Source organism: Phacochoerus africanus, chromosome 1, assembly GCF_016906955.1.
Source record: "Phacochoerus africanus isolate WHEZ1 chromosome 1, ROS_Pafr_v1, whole genome shotgun sequence".
In the NCBI taxonomy this organism is placed as follows: Eukaryota; Metazoa; Chordata; class Mammalia; order Artiodactyla; family Suidae; genus Phacochoerus; species Phacochoerus africanus.
This window is the reverse complement of record NC_062544.1, coordinates 17,920,272-17,945,401: the sequence shown is the minus strand read 5'-3', so window position 1 is coordinate 17,945,401 and position 25,130 is coordinate 17,920,272. Positions and strand designations below refer to the sequence as shown.

Here is a 25,130-nt window from a genome sequence, read left to right as displayed (position 1 = left end):
TTAACTGATGCTTGGTTTTCTAAATTTTTAAACTTTAGCTTTTTTTTTTTTTGTCTTTTTGCCATTTTTGGGGCTGCTCTCGTGGCACATGGAGGTTCCCAGGCTAGGGGTTGAATCGGAGCTGTAGCCACTGGCCTACACCAGAGCCACCGCAACGCGTGTTCCGAGCTGTGTCTGCAACCTACACCACAGCTCATGGCAACGCCGGATCCTTAACCCACTGAGCAAGGCCAGGGATTGAACATGCAACCTCATGGTTCCTAGTCGGATTCACTAACCACTGAGCCATGAGGGGAACTCCAAACTTTAGCTTTTAAAAATCACTCTCTCACTTTACTTTCTCTCTCTGTAGAAGGACAGATTTAGTCGGCTGGTCCGAAGGTAGTGAGTTATCTCAATTGATTGTTCACAGTCAAAACAACATCTTAATGGTTTTCTAGTGTCACATTTATATGTCCTCCATATAGAAGGATGGAAGGGGCTAACTAGCTCTGTATATCCCCAACTACCCCTAGCTCCCAAGAAGGGGAAAACAATAGATAATCATTTATTTTTGCATTCAGCTTTCTTACAGTAAATTCATAAGTGTTTTTCCAGTCTAATTTTAAAAGATTATGGGATATCCTGTTTCTTCTCCAAGTCAGTTCAACTTCTCACTCAGATTAAAATAATCTATTAAGCCATACCATTTTTGCTAAGTATTCTTGTGCCCCTTTGAATATGGATATGACCTAAAAGACCTTCTCAAATCACTGGTGCCATTTATATGATATGTGAAGAGTTTTGTTTGCTTGCTTTTTTTTTTTTTCCTGGTAAAGATGGTACTATATTTTGTCAGCAGTAGATTTTTCTTTTCTTGTTCTCTTGCTCCTTAATTCATGACTCATCTTTATTTTTCAGGTTTGTCGATGGTTGCTTTCATGCTACTAATGCAGAGCTGAATAGCCTGCAAATCCTAAAATTTACTATAAGAGAAAATCTGTAGATCTTGATCAAAGTAATATGGCAACTGTAACATCAATGATACAAGATAAAAGGCTGACTGAATTCCAGAGTACCATTCCTCTATCTACATAATGTTAAATCCTCATCCTGATAGTAAGATTCTCCTCAACTTGGCTGACTTTGCCAGCCATTTATTTTTCTAGATGAGCCAGACAACTGATATGTTGAGGAAGAAACTTACTTCAAACTTCCCCACTGCCTATTAATAATTGCAGTAATGCCTTGACCATCCTGCAAGGTTCATTTCAAATAGCATCTTTTCAATAAGGGCTTTCCCTTTAATTTCAACCAATTGTGAACTCTTTTTCCTGAAATCTCCTTGGATTATGGTCTCCTTAATTGGTATCTTTCTTGGGACATTATATTCTACTTAATCATTTTTGCTAGCTTCCTCACCCTTACCTGCTGTGATTTAGCTCCTTGAGGGAAGGAATGTTATCTAACTCATCTTTTGGTTCCCTGCAAATCCAAGCACATATCCATATGAATAGATGCTCAGTATATTCATTGAATTGATGGATTAGATTCTGATATCCTGTGTCATAGAGATGATCCTGTTGTCTGAAGATGTTCCAGGTTTACTTCACATCTCTTGCTGCTGATCCCTCACATTAGTGATTTCTGATGAGTACAGATTTCAGAGGGTTTAATGTATGACAGTTTCTTCTACAGAACTTTGGCAGATTGTTCCTGCCCAAAGTGTTTAGTCAAAGATTGCCAAATGTTTGCGTACCGCCTACGTTATTTTTGTCAAATCCACATACCACCTGCTCTGCTATTTTATCAATATTTCCTTTTATTTACTCACCTTTAACTTAAATAAATGTATGTAAGAGAAAAGTGACATCACTACCTTTTGTGGAATTCTAGCACTGTTGACATAAATGACAGACAGTCATAAAGATCTGTATCTAAAACCTTACCTCTCTCAGTTAATGGACAAGGAACAAGTCGTAGAGGAATGTTGATGGCATCTTGGCATCAAACTGAGGCTTTCTTATCTATGTCATAACAAAAATCATCTCTTGAACCATCAAGGGTCTACATGACAGCTTCTAGATAAAGTGCATGGGTTGGAGCACACCAAATTCCCAAAGTACTTGTGGCTTCTTCTTGATACGTTATTGGCTCCAACAGCTACATCATTTAATTCTAAACTCCTGTTAAGGTGAATTACATTTTAAAAAAAAAAAAGTGAACATTGGTAGCTATTGATAGGTGGGCTTTTTGGCCTAAAAAGGACTTTATTTTATAGAGCAATAGCTATGCTCTCGGCCACCAAATGCCACCATCCTTCGTAGGAACACTTCCATTCACAGCTCCTAATCACTTATTTAAACCTAAAACCGAATTCATCTTCTCAGGAACTGGGAACAAAACATACCTCCATGTCGCTTCTATTATGGGAGAATTTGCTGAAACAACTAGAAGGAAACAGTGGTTATTATCACCTACTCTTTAGGTTTCCAATTAAAGAAAATCTTCACTCTGACAGACTTTGACTAGTTTTTCTCCATTCCTCATTTTCTGAAGAGAAGCTTTTCTTAATCACAATGTGACACTTTTGGAATATTGTGAAATGAGGATAATATTAGAACTTACCTCATAGTTTGTGAAAATTAAATGAGGTGTAGAAAGGTTAGAATCTAAGTATCAGGGGAGATCATTTAGAATCAGCAAGGACATATATGTGTCACAGTTAAATATTAAACAAAGGGATATTTTTAATTATTAAGGGAAATTATATGTTAACACTAATTAAGAAAATATCCTATGATTATTAACATGGAAAATATTTAAATGCTCGTATGGCAAAGAAGTTTGTTATGGAATTCATTTTTTCAAAAGTTAACTTATTAAACAAATACAGAGGGGTCTTAGTGTGTATAAGTGGATCTAATGCAATTATTTGGCATTAAGAGTATAATATTTTTACTTAGGGGGTCTCATTTACCCAGATATTAAGCTATGAAGGATCTTCTATCCCTAGTCATTCTTGTTCATAATTATGTTAAAATTTTCCACTGATTCTTGCAAGTATTAATGTTATGACTATTTTAAAACAATGTTCAGGGTGATTGTTTCATGCATGACTCTGTGAGTTGCTGGAATGTGAGTAGCAATCATCCACCCTTGACATGAATCTTTGAGAGCAGATGTCCTAGACTGATGTATTCATTCGTTCATTCATCCTTGTCGGCCAGTTGCAAGAAGATTCATATAAGACATATGGTGAGTTTGGGTCCTCTTTCTAGTCATATACAAGTCCCTATGAAATAATTTCTTTATACAAAAGATACAGTTAGTAATAACATCTATTCTATAGTAGACATCTGTAACTTTCATCTGTTCAGCATTTATACCTCCTCTTCCTGGCAAGTGCACATGAATGATCTTTCCTTGGGTAATCATTCCTCAAGCATTCCCAGTCCACAAGGTTTAGGTATGGTTTACCCTAGCTTCAGGACCAGGGGCAAACAGAAGCCCACCAATCAGAGCAAGTGCTTGGTCGAAGACAGAATTATGATGAAACCACCCACAGAGTGTAATTTTAGTGGTGAGAGTAAATTGTTAACCCTCTCAGGGTTAAATCAAGGAAGCTGATGGTCATCCTTGGAAGAGAGCCTGTCTGAGAATGAAGCCAATTTTACTGAATTAGGAGATGAAATAGTTTAAGCCTCTGAATCCACCTGGACCCAAAGCTGAACACCCTTAACTTTTGCAATTACATGAACTAATAGTCACTTACTTTAGCTAGTTTAAATTTGGTTCCAGTCACTTTCAGCCCCAAGGGCACTGAATAATATACTTAATACAAATAATACACTACTGACTAATACACTTCAAAGAATTAATGAATAATCATTGGTGTTTACCACAATGATTTACCACAACTAGTAAGAAATCATTCAATAAGTATTAGCTATCGACAATAATTACAGTTATATTAATAACTGAGTGCCTCATACAAGTTAGGGAAATGCAGTGAGCTTGGGGAATAATAAAAACAAGGGTAAAATTTCCTAGTAGAATAACTAAGTGGAGATGTTTCCAAAGGGGACTTAAATGGAAAAAAAAAACAAAAAACAAAAACACAACCAAACCAGGAACAAAAAAGCAAGACACTACAATTGACATTAGGTGCATAGAAGTTGGGAGAGTAACTGCCTTAGGCTGGAGGCAGCTGGAGCTTTTTGAGACCTTCATATGCCCAAATCCTTTAACTTTTGAAGGCCCCTTGACACATAACATAAAGCACATTAAAGTGTGCCTTGACCATGTGAAATTTAATTTTGCATAACTACAGACATAGTATTATGTTTTATAGGCATTTAAACATTAATTAATTTCAACACAGCAGTTTGCTTTTTAAAATTTGATTCCAATATGTACATTTTTTTTTTTAGCATTCTAACATTTTTTATAGGCCCTCAAAAGGCTTGTAAACCACAGGCTTTCTAACTTGGGCATCTAGCAGAAAAATAATCTTGGTAAAGGAGCATCAGGAAAGGGCTTAGATTGTGTGACTCACATTCTGGAAAACTCCATTTTGCACATTAGATTACCCATCGCTGGCCATCTCTCACCAGCCATCCCTAAGAAGCCAACCAGAGAGAGATATTGAGAAATTATTCTTTAGGGCTGTCAATGTCACTGCTTATACATCAGTTTTGCTCATGTATGTATATTGATAAGCACACCTCTCCTCCCTTGCAGATGGTCTGAAGAAGCAGTTGGTGAAAAGAACTTCTCACCATTCTATCCTTTTGCAGCATAAGAGATGTGCTGTTGCTGTGACTGTATATGAATGTAATTAGTATCCCCATGGCGGCAGAGATCAGATTATTGGCTCATCTAACAATTTTGCCTCCATTTGGAGCATCAGTAATTTCATTTTGTACTTTGAGGCACAATTTTCTGTACTCTTGAAAATCAATTAATTTGAGGAGGTGCCACAAGGTATTTTCCTTCAAAAGGTGTCTAGCTCTCAAAATTTCCTATTGGTCATTTGATTGTTAAATCAAATTTCTGTTAGACACAGAGAGGTTTTGTCTGGGCTAAGACTTTATTTCTGTTAATATTAACTCAATGGGTGAGACAAGTTGAGAAATCTAGACAAGTTTGCAGGAGCTTTATATATAAGGGCACATAGTTATCAGGAAGAGCCTGAGTCCATTAATATGTTCCTATAAACTGTGTAATCTTATAGATATTCACTGCTGCTGTTTTCCTCATACGTAAAACGGGGTTAATAATTATTAACATTTTATAGACATACTGAGGGTTAAATGTGTTACAATATATAAAACATTTGGAACAGTACCTGACACACTGATATGATTTTATTATTATTACTTTATGTTATATTTTAGTTAAATAATTTAAATTGATTTATATGTCATCAGGCTTACTGTGGTAAAAAAATTTTACACAGAATGAGGTTTAATCTTAGTTCTAACTGCTGAAGGAGAAACAACCAGGACCCAACAGGCTTAGAATTCATGTTGCTAATTCTGCAGAGCAAAACCACATTAAGCCATAAGCCCATAATTTGGAATTTGTGGTAATTTAGGAGAAATTTAATTTTCCAGTGTATTTGTGAAGCCGAGGATTTCCAGACAAATTAATGAAGGGTATTTTTGACTAGTATAAGGGGAAAATATATGGTAAAATTAAACTACTATAGGAATAGTCTTTAGCATATAAAAATAAAAGTGCATTCATACATAAGATATTTGGAGAGGCTAATTAAAAATGGCTCTTATTTGTATATTATAGTAGCTCTTGGAGGCTGCATACTTCATATTTTATTAATAATTGGTAAGTTGGTACTGAAAGCAATAAATGTGTACTTTATTTCAACTTATTCTGACTTTCTCCCTACTCTTCAGTATTACAGACATTTCTGCACACTATAGATCCTAATTAATATTTAAAGATGAAATATTTATTATTCATTTAAAAAAAATAATAAATACAAGCAGTTCCTGCCATGGTGCAGTGGGTTAAGAATCCGACTGCAGTAGTTCAGGTCGCTGAGGAGGTGCAGGTTTGGTCCCCTGCCTGGCACAATGGGTTAAAGGATCTGGCATTGATGTAGCTGTGAGGTAGTCAGGTCAGATTCAGTTCCTGGCTTGGGAACTTCTATTTGCCAAGGGTACTGCCATGATAAAATAATAATAATAAATACAAATGTTTAATCACTTTTGCCAAATAGCTAACCCACATTCCATTAGCCCCTCCTCCATTCATCATCCCAGATGCTGCACCAGCAGCAGGAGGTCAGGGAAGATGCTCTGGCACCTGTAGGCATATCTGATACTTGTTCTTCAACAGGAGAATAGTTATGGTATAGCGTACCACCTTACCCTCCCTCCAAAGGAAATGTGTGAGATTCTAGGAAGGAAATCATGGTGGCAGAGCGACACAGTGGCTCACCTGTCTTTTTAGGGCCACACCTGTGGCATATGGAAGTTCCCAGGCTAGGGGTTGAATCAGACTGTAGCTGCCAGCCTACGTCACAGCCACAGCAACACCAGATCTGCGCTGCATCTGCAGCAACCTACACCACAACTCATGGCAATGACAACGCCAGATCCTTAACCCACTGAGGGAGGCTCTGGATCAAACTTGGCTCATTATGGATACTAGTTGAGTTTGTTACTACTGAGCCACAATGGGAACTCCCTAAATTTTATTTTAAGGACTTAATAACCATGGATTAGCTCTTCCTTATCAGAATATTCTCGTTCCTTGGCTTTGATCACACCACAGTGGTTTTCCTCTTACCTTCTGGGCCATTTATAATTTCATTCTTCTGATAGATCTAATTGTCCTTTTCCAGAGGATTCTCTTCTTTTTCTGTTCATCCTTCCTGCGTATCTCATCTACTCCCATGACTTAAGTTATTTACATCTGCAGGATCATCAAATACAGACTTCTTCATTAAAACATATACATAGGTTTTTACTATGGACACCAGGTGGTAGAACGCTGCCGTTAGCAAGGCAGGTAAAATTCGTTTTTCTGAACTTCATTCCACGCAGGAAGATATAATAATAATAGCAAAATAAAATGCTAGATAATAATATTTTCTGAAGAGAAAAATTCAGACAGAATGGGAAGTGTCAGGATAGAATACGGAAATTTTGTATTGGCCTTACGTTGGCCCTCAGTTCTGAGCTTCAGGTGAAAAAATCAAAACATCCAGTGCACCTTGGTTGGCTAGCTGGTACCTTAACCTTATCTTAACACAAACAAATTACTATCGCATAAACTTTTTCTCCCACCAGCACTGAGCTGCTCGAACTAGAGTGTAGGAACCATTCTTGAATCCCCTTATTTCCCATATCCCACGTGTCACAAAGTTAGCCAGTCCCCCCACCTAACTATAGCCACTTCTCACCATCTTCACTTTCACTATCTGACTTCAGGCCAACATCACTTCTTACCTGGATTCTTGTGCTAAGAAATCCCTGACAGCCATACCACCTTCCTGCCATATGATGAAAACTCATCTTGTCTGTCCTTGACTTCAACAGATCAGTGGAACCAATGGCCCCTGCCTAGGTCCCCAAACATACCACTCCTAAGGAACTCAGACTATCCTTTAGTCTTAATGGTCTCCATTCATTCTTCATTTAGGCCATCCTTTCTTGGCCCAGGATATTTTTACACACTGTTTCCTCCTCCTAGAATATTCTTTCCCCAGTTTGTCAACTGGCTAATTCATCTTTCAAATCTCAACTGAAACATCACTCCATCAGGCAGGTTTTACCCAAATCCTCACTGAGTTTTTGGTACCAATTATGGAATCCAATCCATGTTATATTTGTTATTACCGCTATACTGCTCTTTCCCACACTGAAGAGGATAAGGGGCCATGTCTGCCTTTTCAACACATCATCCCCAGTGCTTGTAAAATAACATTGGACATAGGTGCCCAATACATATTTACTCAACAAGTGAATAAATATTATAGCAAAGACAAACAGATGATTAGTGACTGTTATTGCTTGGCAGTTATATGCTTCATACTCAGAGATGATTTTGAATCGTGATCTCTTAAGAACACTTGCATATTGCCTTCTCATTGTACATCTGGAATCATGGAGGATGCTCTCTAGCAGCTGACACATTTCCAGAATCCAACACTGCCTTCCTTTGCACATTATTGTTCTATTTTTCACATTCCTAGGCAGCATTATCAGCCAAGTCTTCCAGAGAGATGTCCTAGTGTTGATTCTGTTGAAATAGAGACCCACTTTAGGCATAAATTGACCTCAGATTTTGTAATCAGTAGGAACATCTCTTTAATTACATTCGTTACAATTATTACTAAGAAATAACACCAAGATGTTACCACATAAAGAAAATAAATACCAATTTTGTTTTTTCTCCTTTTTTTTTTAATGGTTTTTAGGGCCACACCTGCAGCATCTGACCCCAGGCTAGGGGTCAAATCAGAGCTACAGCTGCAGGCCTTCGTCATAGCAACACAGAATCCAGACCCTGTCTGAGACCTACACCACAGATCATGGCAACGCTGGATCCCCACTCACTGAGCAAGGCCAGGGATCGAACCCACATCCTCCTAGATACTAGTCGGATTCATTTCCTCTGAGCCACAATGGGAACTCTTGTCTTTTCTCCTTTTGATTGCTATTTGGGTCTTTAGTTCATTTCCTTCTTAACCTTATCTTAATTCCCTTGAAATATCTGCGCCTCTCTTCTCAGTCTAATCTATGCACCAAATTTATGTCCAGTCAGTTTTTTACAGATTAGTGCTATTAAGCCTGTTTGCTTTTCTGTTCATTCGTTATGACATTAAAAAATCACTAATATTAATCACATGTCAAATGCTATGCATATTTATATTATTCTACAACAATTAGAGGCACTATTATTATTTTAATCTTTACAGAAGAGGAAACTGAGGTTTAGAGAGGTTAAGTGACCTGCTCAAGTCACAAAGATACTAACTATTCGAACTGAGATTTAAGCCCAAATCTGCCTCCAGATCCTCTGAAACTTTGCTTGCACTGTAACACTGTCTTAATTGCTGAGCCCAGTAACTTTGATTTTTAAAACTCTTTGCCCTCCTTTTCCTTAATTTTCCGTACATTTTGGATCTTCGGTAAATACTTGTTTAACCTTTCACTGGGCCAGTATTATTATCATTACTACTGTTATTATTAGTGGATGACTAATGATGGTATTCATGGTTTTGTTCTGTTCTTTCAATCCAAATTGAACTGAGACTAAAGAAGAGGGGCTGGTAGTCCAGCAAGTGCAACGTGTTTGGAAGTATTTTCAAGAGGAAGAAAATCTTTCTAGGGTTTCACCTGTTGGTTGGTGAAGATCAAACTGCTTTGGGAATCCTGTGGTATCACGTTAATAAACTAAACTTTGCCCTCCCCTCCTCAATACAGTGAGCTTGGGAAAAGATTCCCATTGTGTGTGAGCCAAGAGAAAGAAATAGGCCAATTTCCTGGGCGATAGATCTGTATTTTGATTCCTACAACTCTCAACTCAAGTAATTACAGATAGGAGAGCTACAGATTTTCTCGCCCTCTCTCCTTCCCTCCTTCTCCCACCTGTCTCTCTCCTGTCTCTAATCCAGAAACGCCCTTTGTTGCTGAAAACACTGGCTCTTACTTCCTGCCAGCCCGCCTTCCCAGGGGAGCTGTCGGATTCCCGCCTGGCAGCCCTCCGCCCCCACACTTCCCTTGGAGTCTTTCCTCCAGCGTCCCCAGAGTGACCCCTGACCTTGGCAGAGGAGGAGGGAGGTGGTCAAGAGGTAAATGGGTCAAGAGTGCCTCTGGGACCTGAGCCTTAAGGAGTCCCCATGCAGCGGTGGGCGCCCTCCTCCCGTCCGCCAACGTCGGCCAGGCCCGCGCTGTGCAGTGTACTCAACCGCTCCTCCTGCTGCCGCCTGGGAGCCTTGGGCGCTGGAGCAGCGCGGCAAAGAGGAGCCGTCAGCGGGCATGTGGGAGTCAGGATGGTTTAGTCTAAGGGTTAGGGACGCTGCCTTTGGAGTCCAATCTCCGTTTCACCTCTAGCCACTTGGGTGACCTTGGGCAAGTTTCTTAGCTTTGGCGCGCCAGTTTGTAAAGCTGTAATGTGGGAAAAGCGAGTACACCTGGGCTTGGAAGCCATCAACTAATGAAGCACTCCTGGCACGTAGTAGGCGCTATGCTAATGGTGAGGACGATTAGGAGGAGGAGGAAGAGTTAGAAGTTACTCTTTGGGTTCTGGAACGTAGGTTCGAGCACTGACTTTTCCAGTTATTCACCAAGGAGAGGGGGCAGGAGTAGCGACAGCACCTGCCCTCCCCGGCTCCCCAGTTGCCACATAAACTCGGGAGAACGGGGACAGTCGTTCGTCCCGAGTGGGGACGCCTTCGGACGGCCCTGCTGCCAGAGTCGTGTAGCGTCTCCCGACTCCTGGCACATCTCTTTCCCTCGAACCGAACGAAGAAAGACTTCTCCCGTGAATTGAGTATCTCCCTCCCTCTCCAACCCGGGAGGTCACACGTTACTGCCTCCGGTCCCGGCGGCCGCAGAGAGCCGGGTCGAGCATCCAGCTCGAGGGGAGAAGCAGCCCCGGGCAAGGGAGCAAAGAGGAGGTAGCCCGGAGACTGCGGGAGGACGCGAAGCCTCAGTTGGACCCCGGTTCCTTCCTCATTTTGCCAGCCTTCTAGGGCCCGCGCTGGTATTTCGCGTCCTGAGGCACCTCCAGGTGTCCGTCCTCGCCACCCTCCCTTCCCGGACCGGGGGCGCCAGAGCAGCGCGGCAGGAGTGGGCGGCGAGCGCAGGCTGGCTAGGTAAGGAGGTGCGCACGTGTGCGCGCGTGCGCGTGCTCTGAGAGGGCGTGGGGGGCTGGCCCCGCGTGTCCCACCCCGCCGCCTGCCCTTCTCGCACCCGGTCGCCGCCCGAGCCTCTGCCCTGTAGGAGTCAGGAGACGCTACAAGGCTCTGGCAGCGGGGCATCCTCAGGCCTCCGTGTCCCATCACCCCCTCATCCAAACCCCACCCTCCCTACTAATAATTTCCCAATGCAGAATCAGACTGAAACCTGGAGAGAGAGCGCTGTCTTTCTGCTCGCCTCGCCATCCCCCCCTCCCCTTTCGTGCTATAAATAATCCGGACTGGCGGGTCAGGCACGTCATACGGCAAGAAACCGAGACCCCGAGGTTTTCTTCTCTGGGAATAGGGGGCAAAGGGTGAGGAGAAGGAAAAAAGAAATCTCTCGTGAGTAGTGAAGAAGAGCTTGCACCTTGACTCCTAGAAAAGACCAGGCATCATTTTCCTTTTTTCTTTTTTGTTTTTCCTCCTCTTTCTTATTCTCCACGCTACCACCCCCCCTTCACTCCCAGCCCCAAATCCAACGCATTGCTCCTCCCATTGGTTTCTTCTCTCCCTCCCGGTTGGACTCCAGCTCCCATTTCCCCAGTCCTCTCCCCGCTGCACAACCCCCACCTCCAGCTCCCCTCTCGCCCCAGGCAGGGGATGCTATTTGCCACGGAAAATAAAGTTCAGATTCCTCTCCCTGCCGCTTGCTGAGACCAGAAGTGGGCTCCCAGGCACCCATCTTCCTCTAGCACTACACACCTGCTATACCTTAAATTCCTAATCTGGTTTTGCATATTTAAAAAGAAACACACACACACACACCAAAACCCCACAACCGGCGAGGTGCAAAACTGCCTTCTGCAACTAACAAAACTTACCAGACGCTCCAGTTGTTTTTGTCTTAACAAAAGGACAACCAAGATTTTACCCTGGGTCCTCCTGTGGGGTGACTTTTCTGTATTATTCCAATATGTATACGTTATACATATATATGTTTTTCCTTTTTCCCCTTTAATTTTTTTTTTTTCTTTAACAAGAAAATCTTCTCAGTCCCAGGCAACCGCTGCTGCCCCTTTGATGTTTTGGTACGCCGTGCGCATGCGCTTCACATTAGAATTACTGCACTGGGCAGACTAAGTTGGATCTCCTCTCTTCAGTGAAATCCTCAATCCCATCCAAAACTAAAGGGATGTGGAGAGTCCGGAAAAAGGGCTACTTTGGGATTTGGTCGTTTCCCTTAATAATCGCTGCTGTCTGTGCGCAGAGGTAAGTGTGCCAAGCGTTTCTCTTTTTCCTTTCTTACTTTGAAGGGCTCTGTTTGCATACCTCTGTGAGCAGGGATCTGTAGTGAGAATCAGATACTGAAGATGCTGTGCCTGCTGTCTTATTGATGCCTGTTTATTGTCTTTTCTTTCTTTAGTGTCAATGACCCTAGTAATATGTCGCTGGTTAAAGAGACGGTGGATAGACTCCTGAAAGGCTATGATATTCGGCTGAGACCAGATTTTGGAGGTAATGAGGTTGCCTTGGAAATAAGAAACAGCCCAGCAGCTATAGCCTAAGCTGTCTTTTGAGCTTTGTGTGCTGTCTTCCCTTTCCCTCATTGTTGGCTGCATGTGATACACTGAGTGTGTCTGTGTGTTACCATATTGAGAAACTGATCCAAACTTAAGCGGGTTTGTTACTATTCAGCACTTAGATGGTCTTTCACAGAGACCCTCTTAGCCTTTCCTGGTGACTCCTGTCCTTCAGCTTTACTGTTTAAATCCTTTGCTTCACAGTCTTTGCTTCATTGAGATACAAACCTCCTAAGTTTAGTAAACGGTATGCCTGGTGAACCTGACTTACTGAAGGCCACTGTGAACATTTTTGAGGACAAGATGTACAGACAATTGGTTGAGAAGTGGCATTAACCCCTTGTGCCTGCCTACTTTGGAAGAGTTCTGGCCACGGTTTAAAGTGGCTGGTATCTGGATATTATCCAGTCCTGAAAGCCTCACTGCAGGGGACTGTGGGGTGGGGGAAGGGGAGTGGGGGGGCGCTCAATGAGGAGGGGGACATGGGCCAGGGACATCTCTTGCTGCAGCCTTAGATACACTGATATGTCCATTTAATTTTACTTCAGGTTCCAACAAAGCTCAGAGTTAAAACCTGCATGGAAGGGGGAGTGGGGAGAATGAGAAGGGGTTTCAGTGTGATATATAACAGCACCTTGGGCTAGCCCCGGGATTCTGGGGCTCTAATGAGTTGTCTGGTATTCTGCTGAGAAATCTACATATGTAGATCCAGCTGGAATCCCTCACCCATCCCCACATGTTCATGCCTGTTCAATAGAATGTTTCCCAGAGGAGTACCTGCCATCCTTTTTTAAAAGGAGCAGAGAATTGAAGAATTTAAGGCTTATCAGTGGGGAGGAATTTGGGGGCAGAGTGTCCCATGCCTGGGGACTACTCTTGCTAAGAATGCATGAAGTTATGAGAAATCACGTGGCTGGCCATTTTGGTTTGCAGGTCCCCCCGTGGCTGTGGGAATGAACATTGACATTGCCAGCATCGATATGGTTTCTGAAGTCAATATGGTGAGTACTGAGGTTTATGGCTGTGTCTCCGCAGACCTTCATTCGGGGACAGGAAAGAGCAAGAATCCAAAAACCAAGGAGTGGGGGGTGGGGCGTGCATGAGTATGTGCGTGAAGGGGGGGGTGAGGGCAGGGGATCTTGCTTTGGAACTCACTATCTTTGGGCTTCAGAGCTGGCTGTTTGTGGTCCCTAAGAATTTTTCCAACTTGGCTTGAAATCCTGGGACTTGGCATGCAGAGAGTAAAATGCATCACACATTCACGTACAAAGAGCAGGCACGTGCAGGAGAATCCCTGCACAAGTCACATTTCCTAAGATTCAGTGGGAAACCTGCTTCATCAAGTGATGTTCTGGTTTTGAGATGGAGTTAAGGGAAGAGAGAAGAGGTTGATTTGACATTTCGTAGAAAATATAACCTGAGAACTGAAATGTAGCAAAGAGGGTGAATAAATGACTCTGGAATACTGATGTTCACTTGTTGCTTTTGGAAGTAGCCTCTTTACAGACGATGACAAGCCCCTCCTGCCAAGTTTTTACCTGCTCCTTTAACCCCTCCTGCTCACTGAAATAAATGAAATAAAAATCGTCCTCTCTGTTTTTAAAAGGCAAGTTCAGACCTGTTCGTCTCTGGTCACTTCTGCGATGTTATTCACCACCTGTCCTAAGCTTGTGCAATTTATGGACAGCAGCACTCCTAAGTGGCTACCTCTTTGGTAGCCCAGAGAAAGTATCCGTGTTCCCCAAGCGCCCAGAGAAAGTATCCGTGTTCCCCTAGGGAAACACGTGTGTGTGTGTGGGGGGGGGGGGTAACTTCATGCAGGAGCGCCCCCTGCTGTCCATATTTTGGCACTGCAGGCATATAAGACAATGAGAAGTGTCCCACATACCATCACCCACCTCCCTTACTTGGGCCATTTCTCCAGTGACTTTTCTACCCTGTGTTTTTGAAGTTTCCACCTTTGGAAAAGTCTTCCTAGAAAGTCCACATTTGAATGTTAGATGAAATATGTCGCATGCTTTCAATCCTGATAGCACACAGAACGTTTCAGAAGATTGTATAGAGGCACGGTTCTGTCTAGAAATGGGATGCACCCTTAAAGAAGATATTGTAGTATGTAAGGTTGTATGTAAAATGGTTCTAAGCAAGCCATCAGGACTTGAAAGTGAGGACACTCATTAATTCACTCAAGAGAGCCAAATACTAGGTAGTGGACATGCTTTCATCATGATATAAATTTTCATCATCCCAGAATTCAGTTATAGAGGAAGCTCAAATAACTAGCCCAGCCTTATACAATGGCCTAAAATAGGTGATAACCCTGAGATTTCTCAAGCGTATGATACATCTTATGACTACTCCGGAGAACATTCACCTATTTCAGTAATATTTTTGTTAAGTTTTATCTTATTATATTATAATTATTGGCAAGGATTTTGATGATACGGACTATGAACACAGATTCAAGACTCTATTGAGTGATTCAGAACCACCAGTTTCCCACACATTAGAGTCTCTCGTGTGGGTAGAGAATAATTTTTTTTCCTTGAGAAACTAACTTCTAAGATATACAAATAATTACTTTTGTGGCATTTTTAGACATCTTTCATCAACTTGTATTTTGAATTTTATCATAAAAATGGAAAATGTCCTCACAAGGGTACATTTTAAGTCCCAGGTACTTGGATCTTTGTGAACTGTGTTGTGAAAAACAAAGTGGTAGGGAAATCAGGTGTGGTTCTGTGTATCCTGTCTTTTAAATTTTATTTGTTTACTTTTTTCTCACATTTTATTATGATTAATAGCATCACAAAAATGGGATTTTTATGGAAAAATTAAGAAATATTTAGACTCTAAAGAGACAATGATGAGATGATTAGAAGTTGCTGCGATAGAACTTAAACGTATAAGTTAGGTAAGAACTTAGACCTATTATATTCCAAAATGGTTTAGAGTAGTAGCATTTTTTTCTTCTTAAGTTTTGTTCATTTTTCACTGGCAGGCAGCATTTTGGAGACATATCAAAGCCGGACATAATGCCAAGACCTGCTAGTCAAAATATAGACCCAGCTAAGGCGAGGTGTCATCTCTTAAAGCTATTTACTGTTGCAGAAAAATCATGGGATGTTGAAAGTGCAAAAACAAATGTCAGGTTGTAAATAGGCCAGTACTGCAGCATTAATGATTAGAACCAAGTGTTAAAAATCTCATGCTAGATTCCTTTCTTAGACTACTGCTTACACACATGAACTTGTCCAGACAGTTTTACTTGTTGAAAAATTAACACTTTTATAATAACAGTCATAATGACTTTAAGCTAAACCTTCAAAGACACATTTTTGTGATATATGCTTTTTTTTAAAAGTACAGTTATTTGATTTGAAGCAACAGATGGGAAATTTTTATCATTGGGGCTAAATGAAAGAAGAAGGTGTTTAGGGCATTTTGCCCACTGTACACAGGTCTGAAGAGGGTGGGATCTTTCAATTCGATTCAGTTCTGAAAGAATGGTTGATTGATTAGCTCAAAGTTGATTAACACATGTTTCTGCCTCATTATCCTTTGTGGCCTGCAACCTTGGGTAATTGTAGCTTTCTTTTATTATAGCAAATCTTCCTTTGAAGAATGGTAGGTAACAGACCATTTAAATTGTCATTGACTCATTTGTACTGAAAAGAAAAAAAGGCCCATGTCACTGTGGTGCTCCTGGTAAATTACAATGATAGAAAGACATAAATACCTGTTCTGCTTCTGCTACTCAGTCAACCTGATGAAATTCACAGCCTGGTGAGACTGGATTTTTTTCCCTGTTAAAATGGAGTGATCATCCCATATTAGGCATCTCAGGTGGCTACCAGAATTCATAAAATGATGCAGGCAAAAGTACTGGTTTTTCAAGAACAGAGCTGATGTAGAAGACTGAACACCAGGGTCTAAGGAGATTCCGTGTTTGTCCTAGCTATTGCCCTAAGTGTACTTGGGTGCATAATTTACGTTACATGGTCTGAGTTTCCATATGTTTGAAATGAGAAGGACATGCCACATTGACTTCCAACTCTAATTTACCTGTGTCTCTGAGTTGGTTTTATTATAATAATTCTTCTGGGTACAAAGAAGTTCCAAGAAAACTGGGAAATCCAGCATAGATGTTAGTAAAATGAAGAATTCCTAAATAAGAGGCAGTTGTACGTTCTTAGGAAGGTGATAGTGTGATTAAGGTGACTATTGGTCCGGTGGAAGATCTTTGGAAGAACAAGCTCTCAACTGCGATATTCCTAGCAGAACGCTTGGCTTTAGAATGAAGCATTTTTAGATGTCTTGGTTAAATTGGCAGGAATCTTTTTGTTAAGATTCTTTGATGAAAAGTGCATTTTAAGATCCAAAATTGGCTCTGAGGATTATGGACTGAAATAGCTTTCTCTTCATTTAAAGCAGATATTTCTCCATCTTAAAACAACACATTTGCCAACCAAAGAGTGAAGCAATATTTCACTTTTGAGGAAAGAGTTCTAGTAAACACATACACAAATTACCTTTTCATGGAATGGCGAATGGAGAAAAGTGCTGCCTTTTTTTTTTTTTTTTTAACAGATGTTTTCTTGCATCACCAGCTGCACAGTTTAAAATTCAATTCGACACAAATACTTGTTTAGCAGCTACTATGATCAGCCATGTGTTAGCCCTTAGGGACAGAGCAGTGAACAAGATTGACTTGTCCTCTGACCTAATATCTAAGTGTTTACTGTTGTTATTTCTACTGCAGGCTCCTGTGATACTTATGTTTAGCTGAAGTATTTTCTCTAAAACTTTTTATGAGTAGTCATTTGAGTACCTAGTGATCTGTATCTCCCCTGCATTCCTTTGTCACAGTTGATTTCGCCATTCATTTGTTATTTTGTATTTCACATTACTCGATAGATATGTATTTATTGTGTCTTCCTAATTCATGCGTATAAATTACATGTGGCTAAGGTTACAGTATTTCTCTTTCCATGGGATTTGACTTTATATATGATGATTGGTTGGATTTTTACTCCTGGTGAATGCCACATATATTGGGTGTACTATTTATTTTCAGAGCAGTAATTCATTATTATTCACTAGGCACAGTGTCATATATGTGGAGAAACAGCATAGATTTCTAGGCTTCAAATTCAAGGCACTGTTTACATTAGTATTTAAGTCAATAACTGTGGAAAGAACCACAATGTAGTATGTCAAATACTCAGGCATGTTGGAAATACAGAATTCAGAGGTATTATAGAAATTACTAGATGAAGATGGGAGTTAGAGGTCTGTGGACAAATGTTCCAGGCAGAAAGAATGGCATATAGGAGAAAAAAAAAACAGTAAAAATAAATATGTTTAAGGATTTGCAAGTAGCTTTAAGTACCTGAATTTGGGAGGTGGAATGAGAAAGTGATAAGAGTTGTTGAGATCTTGGGTGTTGGTCAAATTATAAAGACTATTTTTGCAGCTTGCTGAAGAGGGTACATTTTGTTCCAAAGGCTATAGGGACCCATGAAAGGATGTCAGTTAGGGAATAGCTTGAAGAGATTCTCATTTCAGGAATATGCTTTTGAAGCAGGGACAGTGGAGCAAGACTAAGTTTGGGAGATGAGATGAAAATCCACTGCAAAAATCCAGAAAGCACTGATTGATGGAAACAGGTGTGTAATGAAGATATAAAACCAGGATATTTATGAGGCAGAAGCATCAGTACTTGGTGAATCCTAAGTTTCCATTGGGGTCATTTACTGATATGGGAAACACTAACAGAGCAGCCAGGTTGAGATGGGATGGGGGATGAAGTGTGTGGGTTGCCAGTGAATAAAATTTGGAGATTGGAAAATACAGGTCTAGCGCTATGTAAGAAGTCAGGATGACAGAGATGAACTTGGATATTGTTGCCGAGGATGTGGTACGTACAGCCGTGTGAATAGAAACAATTAGAAAGGGAAAGTGTGAAGACAGCTAACAATGCAGATCTGGTGAGCACTGTAATTTAAGTGGGGGAGCTCTGAAAAGGAGCCTGCAAAGGAGATTAAATACGTGGCTAAGCAATAGTCAGAGAGTTAGTAGGAGAACCTGCAGATAATAATGTTTTCAAAGCCCAGGCACAAGAGTGTTTAAAAAAGAAGGAAATGGTCCGCTATGTCAGATGCTGTGAAGACCACCTGAAGTAAGTTCTGAGATTTGTCTCCCAGATACAGTAACAGGAGCATGTTGGGAAATGTAGCAAGAAGCTTTAGGGCTGAAGACTACACCTTTGAAAAGTGTGGATCTGAAGTGAAGTGGGGAGAGGGCAGTTGGTAAACAAAGTCTTGGGCCATTTTGAGAAGCAGTATCCCTTAGCAGGGAGTAGGATGCAGATACAAAGCTGGAGGTGGGGTGGGGGTGGGACAGAATGTGAAGCATTGGTGAAGGGGGCGTGACCACGCACTGACCCAGGCTTCGTCCTGAATAAATCCTACCCAGTTTTAACAAGCCCTTATGTTCTCTCCTTCTCTTCTCTCTCCTCCTTTCTCTTCTCTTCCCCACTGCCCTCCTCCTCTTGGGCAGTGCCCAACATTTTCTACTGTCATAACACGAATATAAGAATATAATCAGTTACGGCTCATGAAGACCTTAACGTGTTTAGGGGTATCCTGTTGATGTGCATTATTCAGTCCAATTCTCCTATAAAAACAGTGATATGGCTAATGTCCACCTATTTACGAAAGAGGAACCTAAGGCCTGGAGAGGTTAAGTGACTTATTTAAGGTCACACTGCTAAAAAATGACTGAATTCACATCCCGCAATCTTAACCATGTGATTATACTACATTTTTAGATCTAGCAAGGCCTCATTTTTAAACAATCATTTTTATTCCTTGAGGACCTTGTTTTGTTGTAGTTGTTTTTATTTAGCTATTTTTTGGAAGTGGTGGGTGAATCAGATAAACCAACTCTATATAAGATGTTACTCCTCACTCCACTTTGAAAAAATATCTTAATTTCATTAAAGTGATTTTATCAAGTAGTACTTTGTTGAGTATGCATTAAATATGTTTTATGTCCTTGATAAATTTATGCTTTATATTACATCCATTGAGAACAATATAAATCAAGCGATAAAGGAATATTTATGTAAGATCTAAGAGTCAAAGATGTTGTTTGTGTCATAATTTCTTTCATTATGAATGGGTGCTGTTTAATAGTTTTCCAGTTGCTCCAGCAGAATCTTCCCTTTAACCATTAAGGCCAATAATTGTCACAAAATTTTGACTGATAAAATTCAAGAACTGTAAACCATGTTGGTGGGTTTAAGTTTTGGGTGGAAACTATGTAAAAAGACCCTTTCCCTTTTTTTCTTTTATTAGCAAGACCTCATTTTCAGTTGAACTTTTTCCCATTGAGAACACTTTTTTGTGTGTGTGATGTCTGATAAATTACTCCTGCAAATATTGTCTTAAAGGTGGTTGAGTATTTTTCTTCTCGTCCCATATCTTTACTCCCTCTAGCCCACAGAGTATAAACGAGGTTCACTATAAAGATTACACCTCTAGAGGATTTATTTTATCTATTTTAAAATGATAATGCCACATGATATTGACAGCTTATAACTCATTTTCTCTTGGTTAACTCATATGGCAGATCCTTTGCTGTTGCTTTGTAGGACCTTAAATAATGCCCTGGCTTGACCGCGTCATGAAATAAAGATCTGACTGTGGGCTTACCTTGCACAAGAAAAAAGGAGAAGGAAATAGCTCAAGTTTGCTATTTTAGGAGTACCTCAAAGTGTACTGTGCCTCAACGTGACTCTCCCACCTCATGATTAAATGGTCTTGGGAATTTCTATAAGAATGAGAATCAGAGGAAATTTTTCCTTAACATTTGGTGGGGGTACTAACTAATTTCAGGGTGGGGTACTGCCTTGTTTTGCCATCCTTCATTCTATAGCATTTATTTGTGGTCGGTGCCCTGGACATTTGGGCTCTTGGCATTTTTCTTTGGGAGGAGGCTGTCATGTGCATAGTTAGATGTTTAACAGTATCTCTGGCCCCAACCAACTACATGCCAGAGGTACCCTCTGCAGTTGTGAAAACCAAAAATGTCTCCTGAAATTGCCAGTTATGCCCTGCTGAGTCCCTTGGTGTGGAGAACGGTGGTGTGGTTTTGTCTCCAATGAACTTGAGAAAATATCTTCTAATTTAATAATGGTTTTTGGACTTAATTGCATTTTCATTTATGTTTGGTGGTGCATTATTACAAAATCAATTTTAAATTGCCAACAAACATCAAAGCCAAAAATTATCTAATCCCTATCACTTCATTAAAGCTGTGTTTTAATTTGTCTATCTCACCTTCTACTTGTTTATTCACTTATTCCTACTTTATACATTGTGCTAATTTTATAGAGAGAATTTGTTTTTGTTTTATGTTTTCTTTAAAAAAAATTTTACTACAAGTGTAAACTAGTGTGTATCTTTCTATGCCTTTTTGGCGATCTTACAAACATATACCAAAACATGAATATATTTATGTTTTATTTTTTATTCTTGTGCATTTTTTCAAAAAAGCATTTTTAAGTACAGTTTATAGATTGTTAGTCATACTTCTAGCTATAGACTATGCAAAAATAAACATAATTTACTTTTACTTATGTACTATTAACAACTACATAAAATTGTATATAAAATAGAGAATCGAATTCAAATAGCATATAAATGGGAACTTTTAAATTTTGTATATCAATTTGACTCTGATTTACACAGCTATTCTTTACTCTGTTTCTAGCCTGATATTACTCTGTTTTTCCAAAGTCAATTTACATTTTTGGATGACATAAAAATACGTGGAAACAGGCAGTTAAAAGATGAATAAGAAAATAGACGGTTATGAGTTTTTAAGAGATATAAACGCAAGATTTATATGTTGCTTCAAGTTGTGCATTTTATTTGTAAAATATGTATTTTATAAGCTGAGAAAAATGAGTTTATATTATTCTTTATTTATATAGAAAAATATGGGTATGTCTTTAACTCACTGACTCTTGCTGGTGCTCATTTTGTAAACATTCTTTTGGCATTTTTATAGCCAAGTCTCATTTTCCTTGCTCTGTGATTTGGCACCTACCACCCACTTACTTGCCAAGAGGTCTTAACTTAGAAGTAATTGTTTGGGCAATTAAAAATGAAATAACTTTTTTCCTAACACAGTATCTGCAATTAAACTGATGAAGTTTCTTTCTTTTTTTTTTTTTTTTAGTCTTTTTGCCATTTCTTGTGCCGCTCCCATGGCATATGGAGGTTCCCAGTCTTAGGGTTAAATCAGAGCTGTAGCCACTGGCCTAGGCCAGAGCCACCGCAACGAAGGATCCAAGCCGCATCTGCAACCTACACCATAGATCACGGCAATGCCAGATCCTTAACCCACTGAGCAAGGCCAGGGATCGAGCCTGCAATCTCATGGTTCCTAGTCAGATTCGTTAATCACTGAGCCATGACGGGAACTCCAAACTGATGAAGTTTCTAACGTGAATCTACATGTATCTTAGAAAAGTGATACATGAATAAGCCATGGAGAAATAACAGAGATACTGACGTGTGCAAATGCCTGGCCAGGGTCTGTCTATATGCCTTGTGCCTCGCACAATGCCAGCAGTTAGTAGACACTTAACACCATATGGAGTGAATGGAGGTAGTGGAGAATGTAGTTGAAAGACTGCAGTATATCAGGCTACCAGGAAGTATTTGTCTAATGCTTCTTGACCAGGACCATGCCAATTAGGCTGTTGTTTGGAAGGATATGAAATGATTCTTCCACTGGACCCAAGGTTCCGTCCATTGTTGAGAAAGATTAATATTAACTACCTGAAGGAGGGAGGTGGGGTTGATAGAGAGGTGAGTGCTTCAGATAGAGAGAAGGGTGGTGTATTCCTGTGATAGAGAAATCAAAATAAAAGGTTGAGATCCAAGTTTTCATAGGGACTCTCAGACTTTACTGTGAAACAGATTTATCTGAGTCTTGTGTTAATATTCATATTTTTAGGGCCCGGGCCCAGAGTCTGATCTACTATGTTTGGGGTGGAGTTCAGGAATCTGCTTGTTTAAAAGCTCTCTATATGACTGGCACATGTACTATCTGAGGGCCACTGTTTAAGTCAAGGTGGAGGGTAATACAATTGATAATAAAAATTTGACAAAAGGCTGGTCTCTAGTTATAATATGAGTTTTCATGATGTTAAAGACCCAAGTGGTCAGAATAGGTGGAATTTGTAGAAGCCTTCATGATAGAAGGAGAATTGGACTAAAGAAAACAAGAAGGATCAGTGTGATATGAGTGGAGAGAAAAATAAGACAGTCCTGTGGGAGGGTCAGTGTGGGTGGAGACAGTATGAAGAAAGCCATTACATGTTAGCAGTAACAGTACCACAAATATAAGTATTTATAGTGCATACAACTAAATTAATATTTACAAAAATACAGTGAACTTGGTAATAATCTCTTTTATAAATATGGAAACAAGGACTAGAAGGACTGTATAATTTCAAAGATTGCACAGCTAATATAAGTGGGTAAGAATGGTTGGGTCCATATGTAGGGTATGACTATGTATGGTGAGGTTTAGTTGAATAAGACCTTGACAATGTGCAGAGGAGACCTTGAAATTTCTTGAGCACATGCTCTAACTAGATAAATCTTAAGCACCTTCACAAAGATAAAAGCAAGCGACACTTACTTAGGGAAAGTGAGGGAGAACTGAAAAAACATATTCCAGATGCCACTTTGATTTTTATAAAATAGCCTTTGGGATCTCCACACTAATTTTATGGACACAAATGAAAAGAATTGTCATTCTATATTTTAGAAGTTGAAGAAAGTTTGTGAAATGGGAGTAGGAATAATCAGGTAGTATGCATAAGTTAATACACCTGCATCTGTTATTTAAAGATGTCTGAGAAATATCAGAAATATTGATATTTATGCATTTTAAGATATATGATTTGACTATTCCTTCCTGTTTAGAAAGGTAGCTGTTGGATTGGCGGTTAGTGCTAGTAGTATTATGCATTTGCATATTGGTAAAATGCCATTGAAATAGCTTCATACAAATTACGTTTGGCTGCCTAATTGTAATTCTTGAAGTTTATGCTTAAACTTAAGGTCTCGGTGATTAAACATCTTGAGATTACTCTTGTACAGATCAGTAATTATGCCTAGTTCATGCAAGTCCATCAAATCAAAGATTAAAAAAAAAAGTTCACTGACTTTTACAAATCTCTTTTTTTTTTTTTTTTGCCATTTCTTCGGCTGCTCTCGCGGCATATGGAGGTTCCCAGGCTAGGGGTTGAATCGGAGCCATAGCCGCCAGCCTACGCCAGAGCCACAGCAATGTGGGATCCGAGCCACGTCTGTGACCTACACCACAGCTCACAGCAATACTGGATCTTTAACCCACTGAGCAAGGCCAGGAATCGAACCCACAACCTCATGTTCCTAGTCGGATTCATTAATCACCAAGCCACGATGGGAACTCCTACAAATCTCTCTTTTAACGAAATACATAATCTCTAGAGTCACTTTTTATTCTATTTTATTTTCATTTTAGATAGAAATGGTAGTTGCATCGTGAGAATTCAACCTCAGACTACTTGACTTGCTCAATAAATAAATATCTGTCTCTGCACTGATATGTAAGGTCCATTATAAAACATATCCCAAATAGATAATTTGATAAAGTATATATAAAGTTATAATAGTTTAATCTTAGACTCACCTTGACACTGGTTTAAAGTTTTTATTTCCCATGAAAACAAGAATATAATGAATAATAATGGAAAATTAAAGTCTATTCTGTTCTGCTAATGGGAAATATTGGATAGTAGGGCTTGTAATATATATAATTCAAAGATGACTGATTTTTTTATGGCTACACCATCATTTATTCCTCCCTTGTAACTTCTAAAGCATCAGCATAAGAAAAATAATGTTTTAGGGAGTGTACTTTTCATCGCTTTGTTTTAAAATAATTATTGAATCTTCTTACTTCCTAGGACTACAGATTAATTGGATTGACCAAAGGAAAAAAAAAAAAAGCTATATAGTAAGACAGCTTTTAAACAAATAGGCAAAGATCATCTTTAAGAATTTTTCACTTTTGCAAAAGTGCTGACATTTCGATTGTAAATCTTTCAAGAAATATTGTTAATTTTAATCATAAGTAAAATGATTTATAAGCAGTTTTAAAGATCATAAAATAAGAAGCAGAAGTGCTAAAGAGTTTAAAATATAAGTGAGTAGGTGCCAATTATTAGGCAGTGAAATCAAATAACTGGTCTCTCTTTTCATTGCTTTTAGGGGTCACAGTGCTCCCCACAAATCAAATTTGTGTCTTTTCACTTTATTTTCCTTGACCTACAGACAAAGAAAACTTATTTTGTAAATACATATTTCTGGTTTTTTTTTTTTTTGTTTTTTTGCCAAAAGAGCATTTGAGTTAAGACTGAGGATCTCTTGAAGTGTTCTCTGATCAGTCAGTTGTATAAACCATTCCTCTTTCAAGCATTGCTAAGCCAATACTGTCTTTCGCCACTGATGGGGCTGATCTGCTAGGCTGTGTAAATTTGCATCTGGCTTATGTGTTGGAAGAATGCTCATAAGTGTTTACTTGAATCCCATCAGCATGCCTGTGTGTCAAACCATTTTTCTAAC

The 25,130-nt window shown here is 39.6% G+C and overlaps 1 protein-coding gene across 1 annotated transcript in view; it reads left to right on the top strand.

The window, feature by feature from the left end:
- Positions 1-11,893: 11,893 nt before the first annotated feature.
- The window catches only part of GABRB2 (gamma-aminobutyric acid type A receptor subunit beta2), a 254,571-nt gene continuing 241,334 nt past the window's right edge, over positions 11,894-25,130 (top strand). Inside the window, exons 1-3 of the mRNA XM_047753648.1 lie at positions 11,894-12,124; positions 12,279-12,370; positions 13,369-13,436. Coding sequence (XP_047609604.1) covers positions 12,048-12,124; positions 12,279-12,370; positions 13,369-13,436 — 237 coding nt within the window. The 5' untranslated portion in view covers positions 11,894-12,047. The remainder of the gene's footprint in view (positions 12,125-12,278; positions 12,371-13,368; positions 13,437-25,130) is intronic.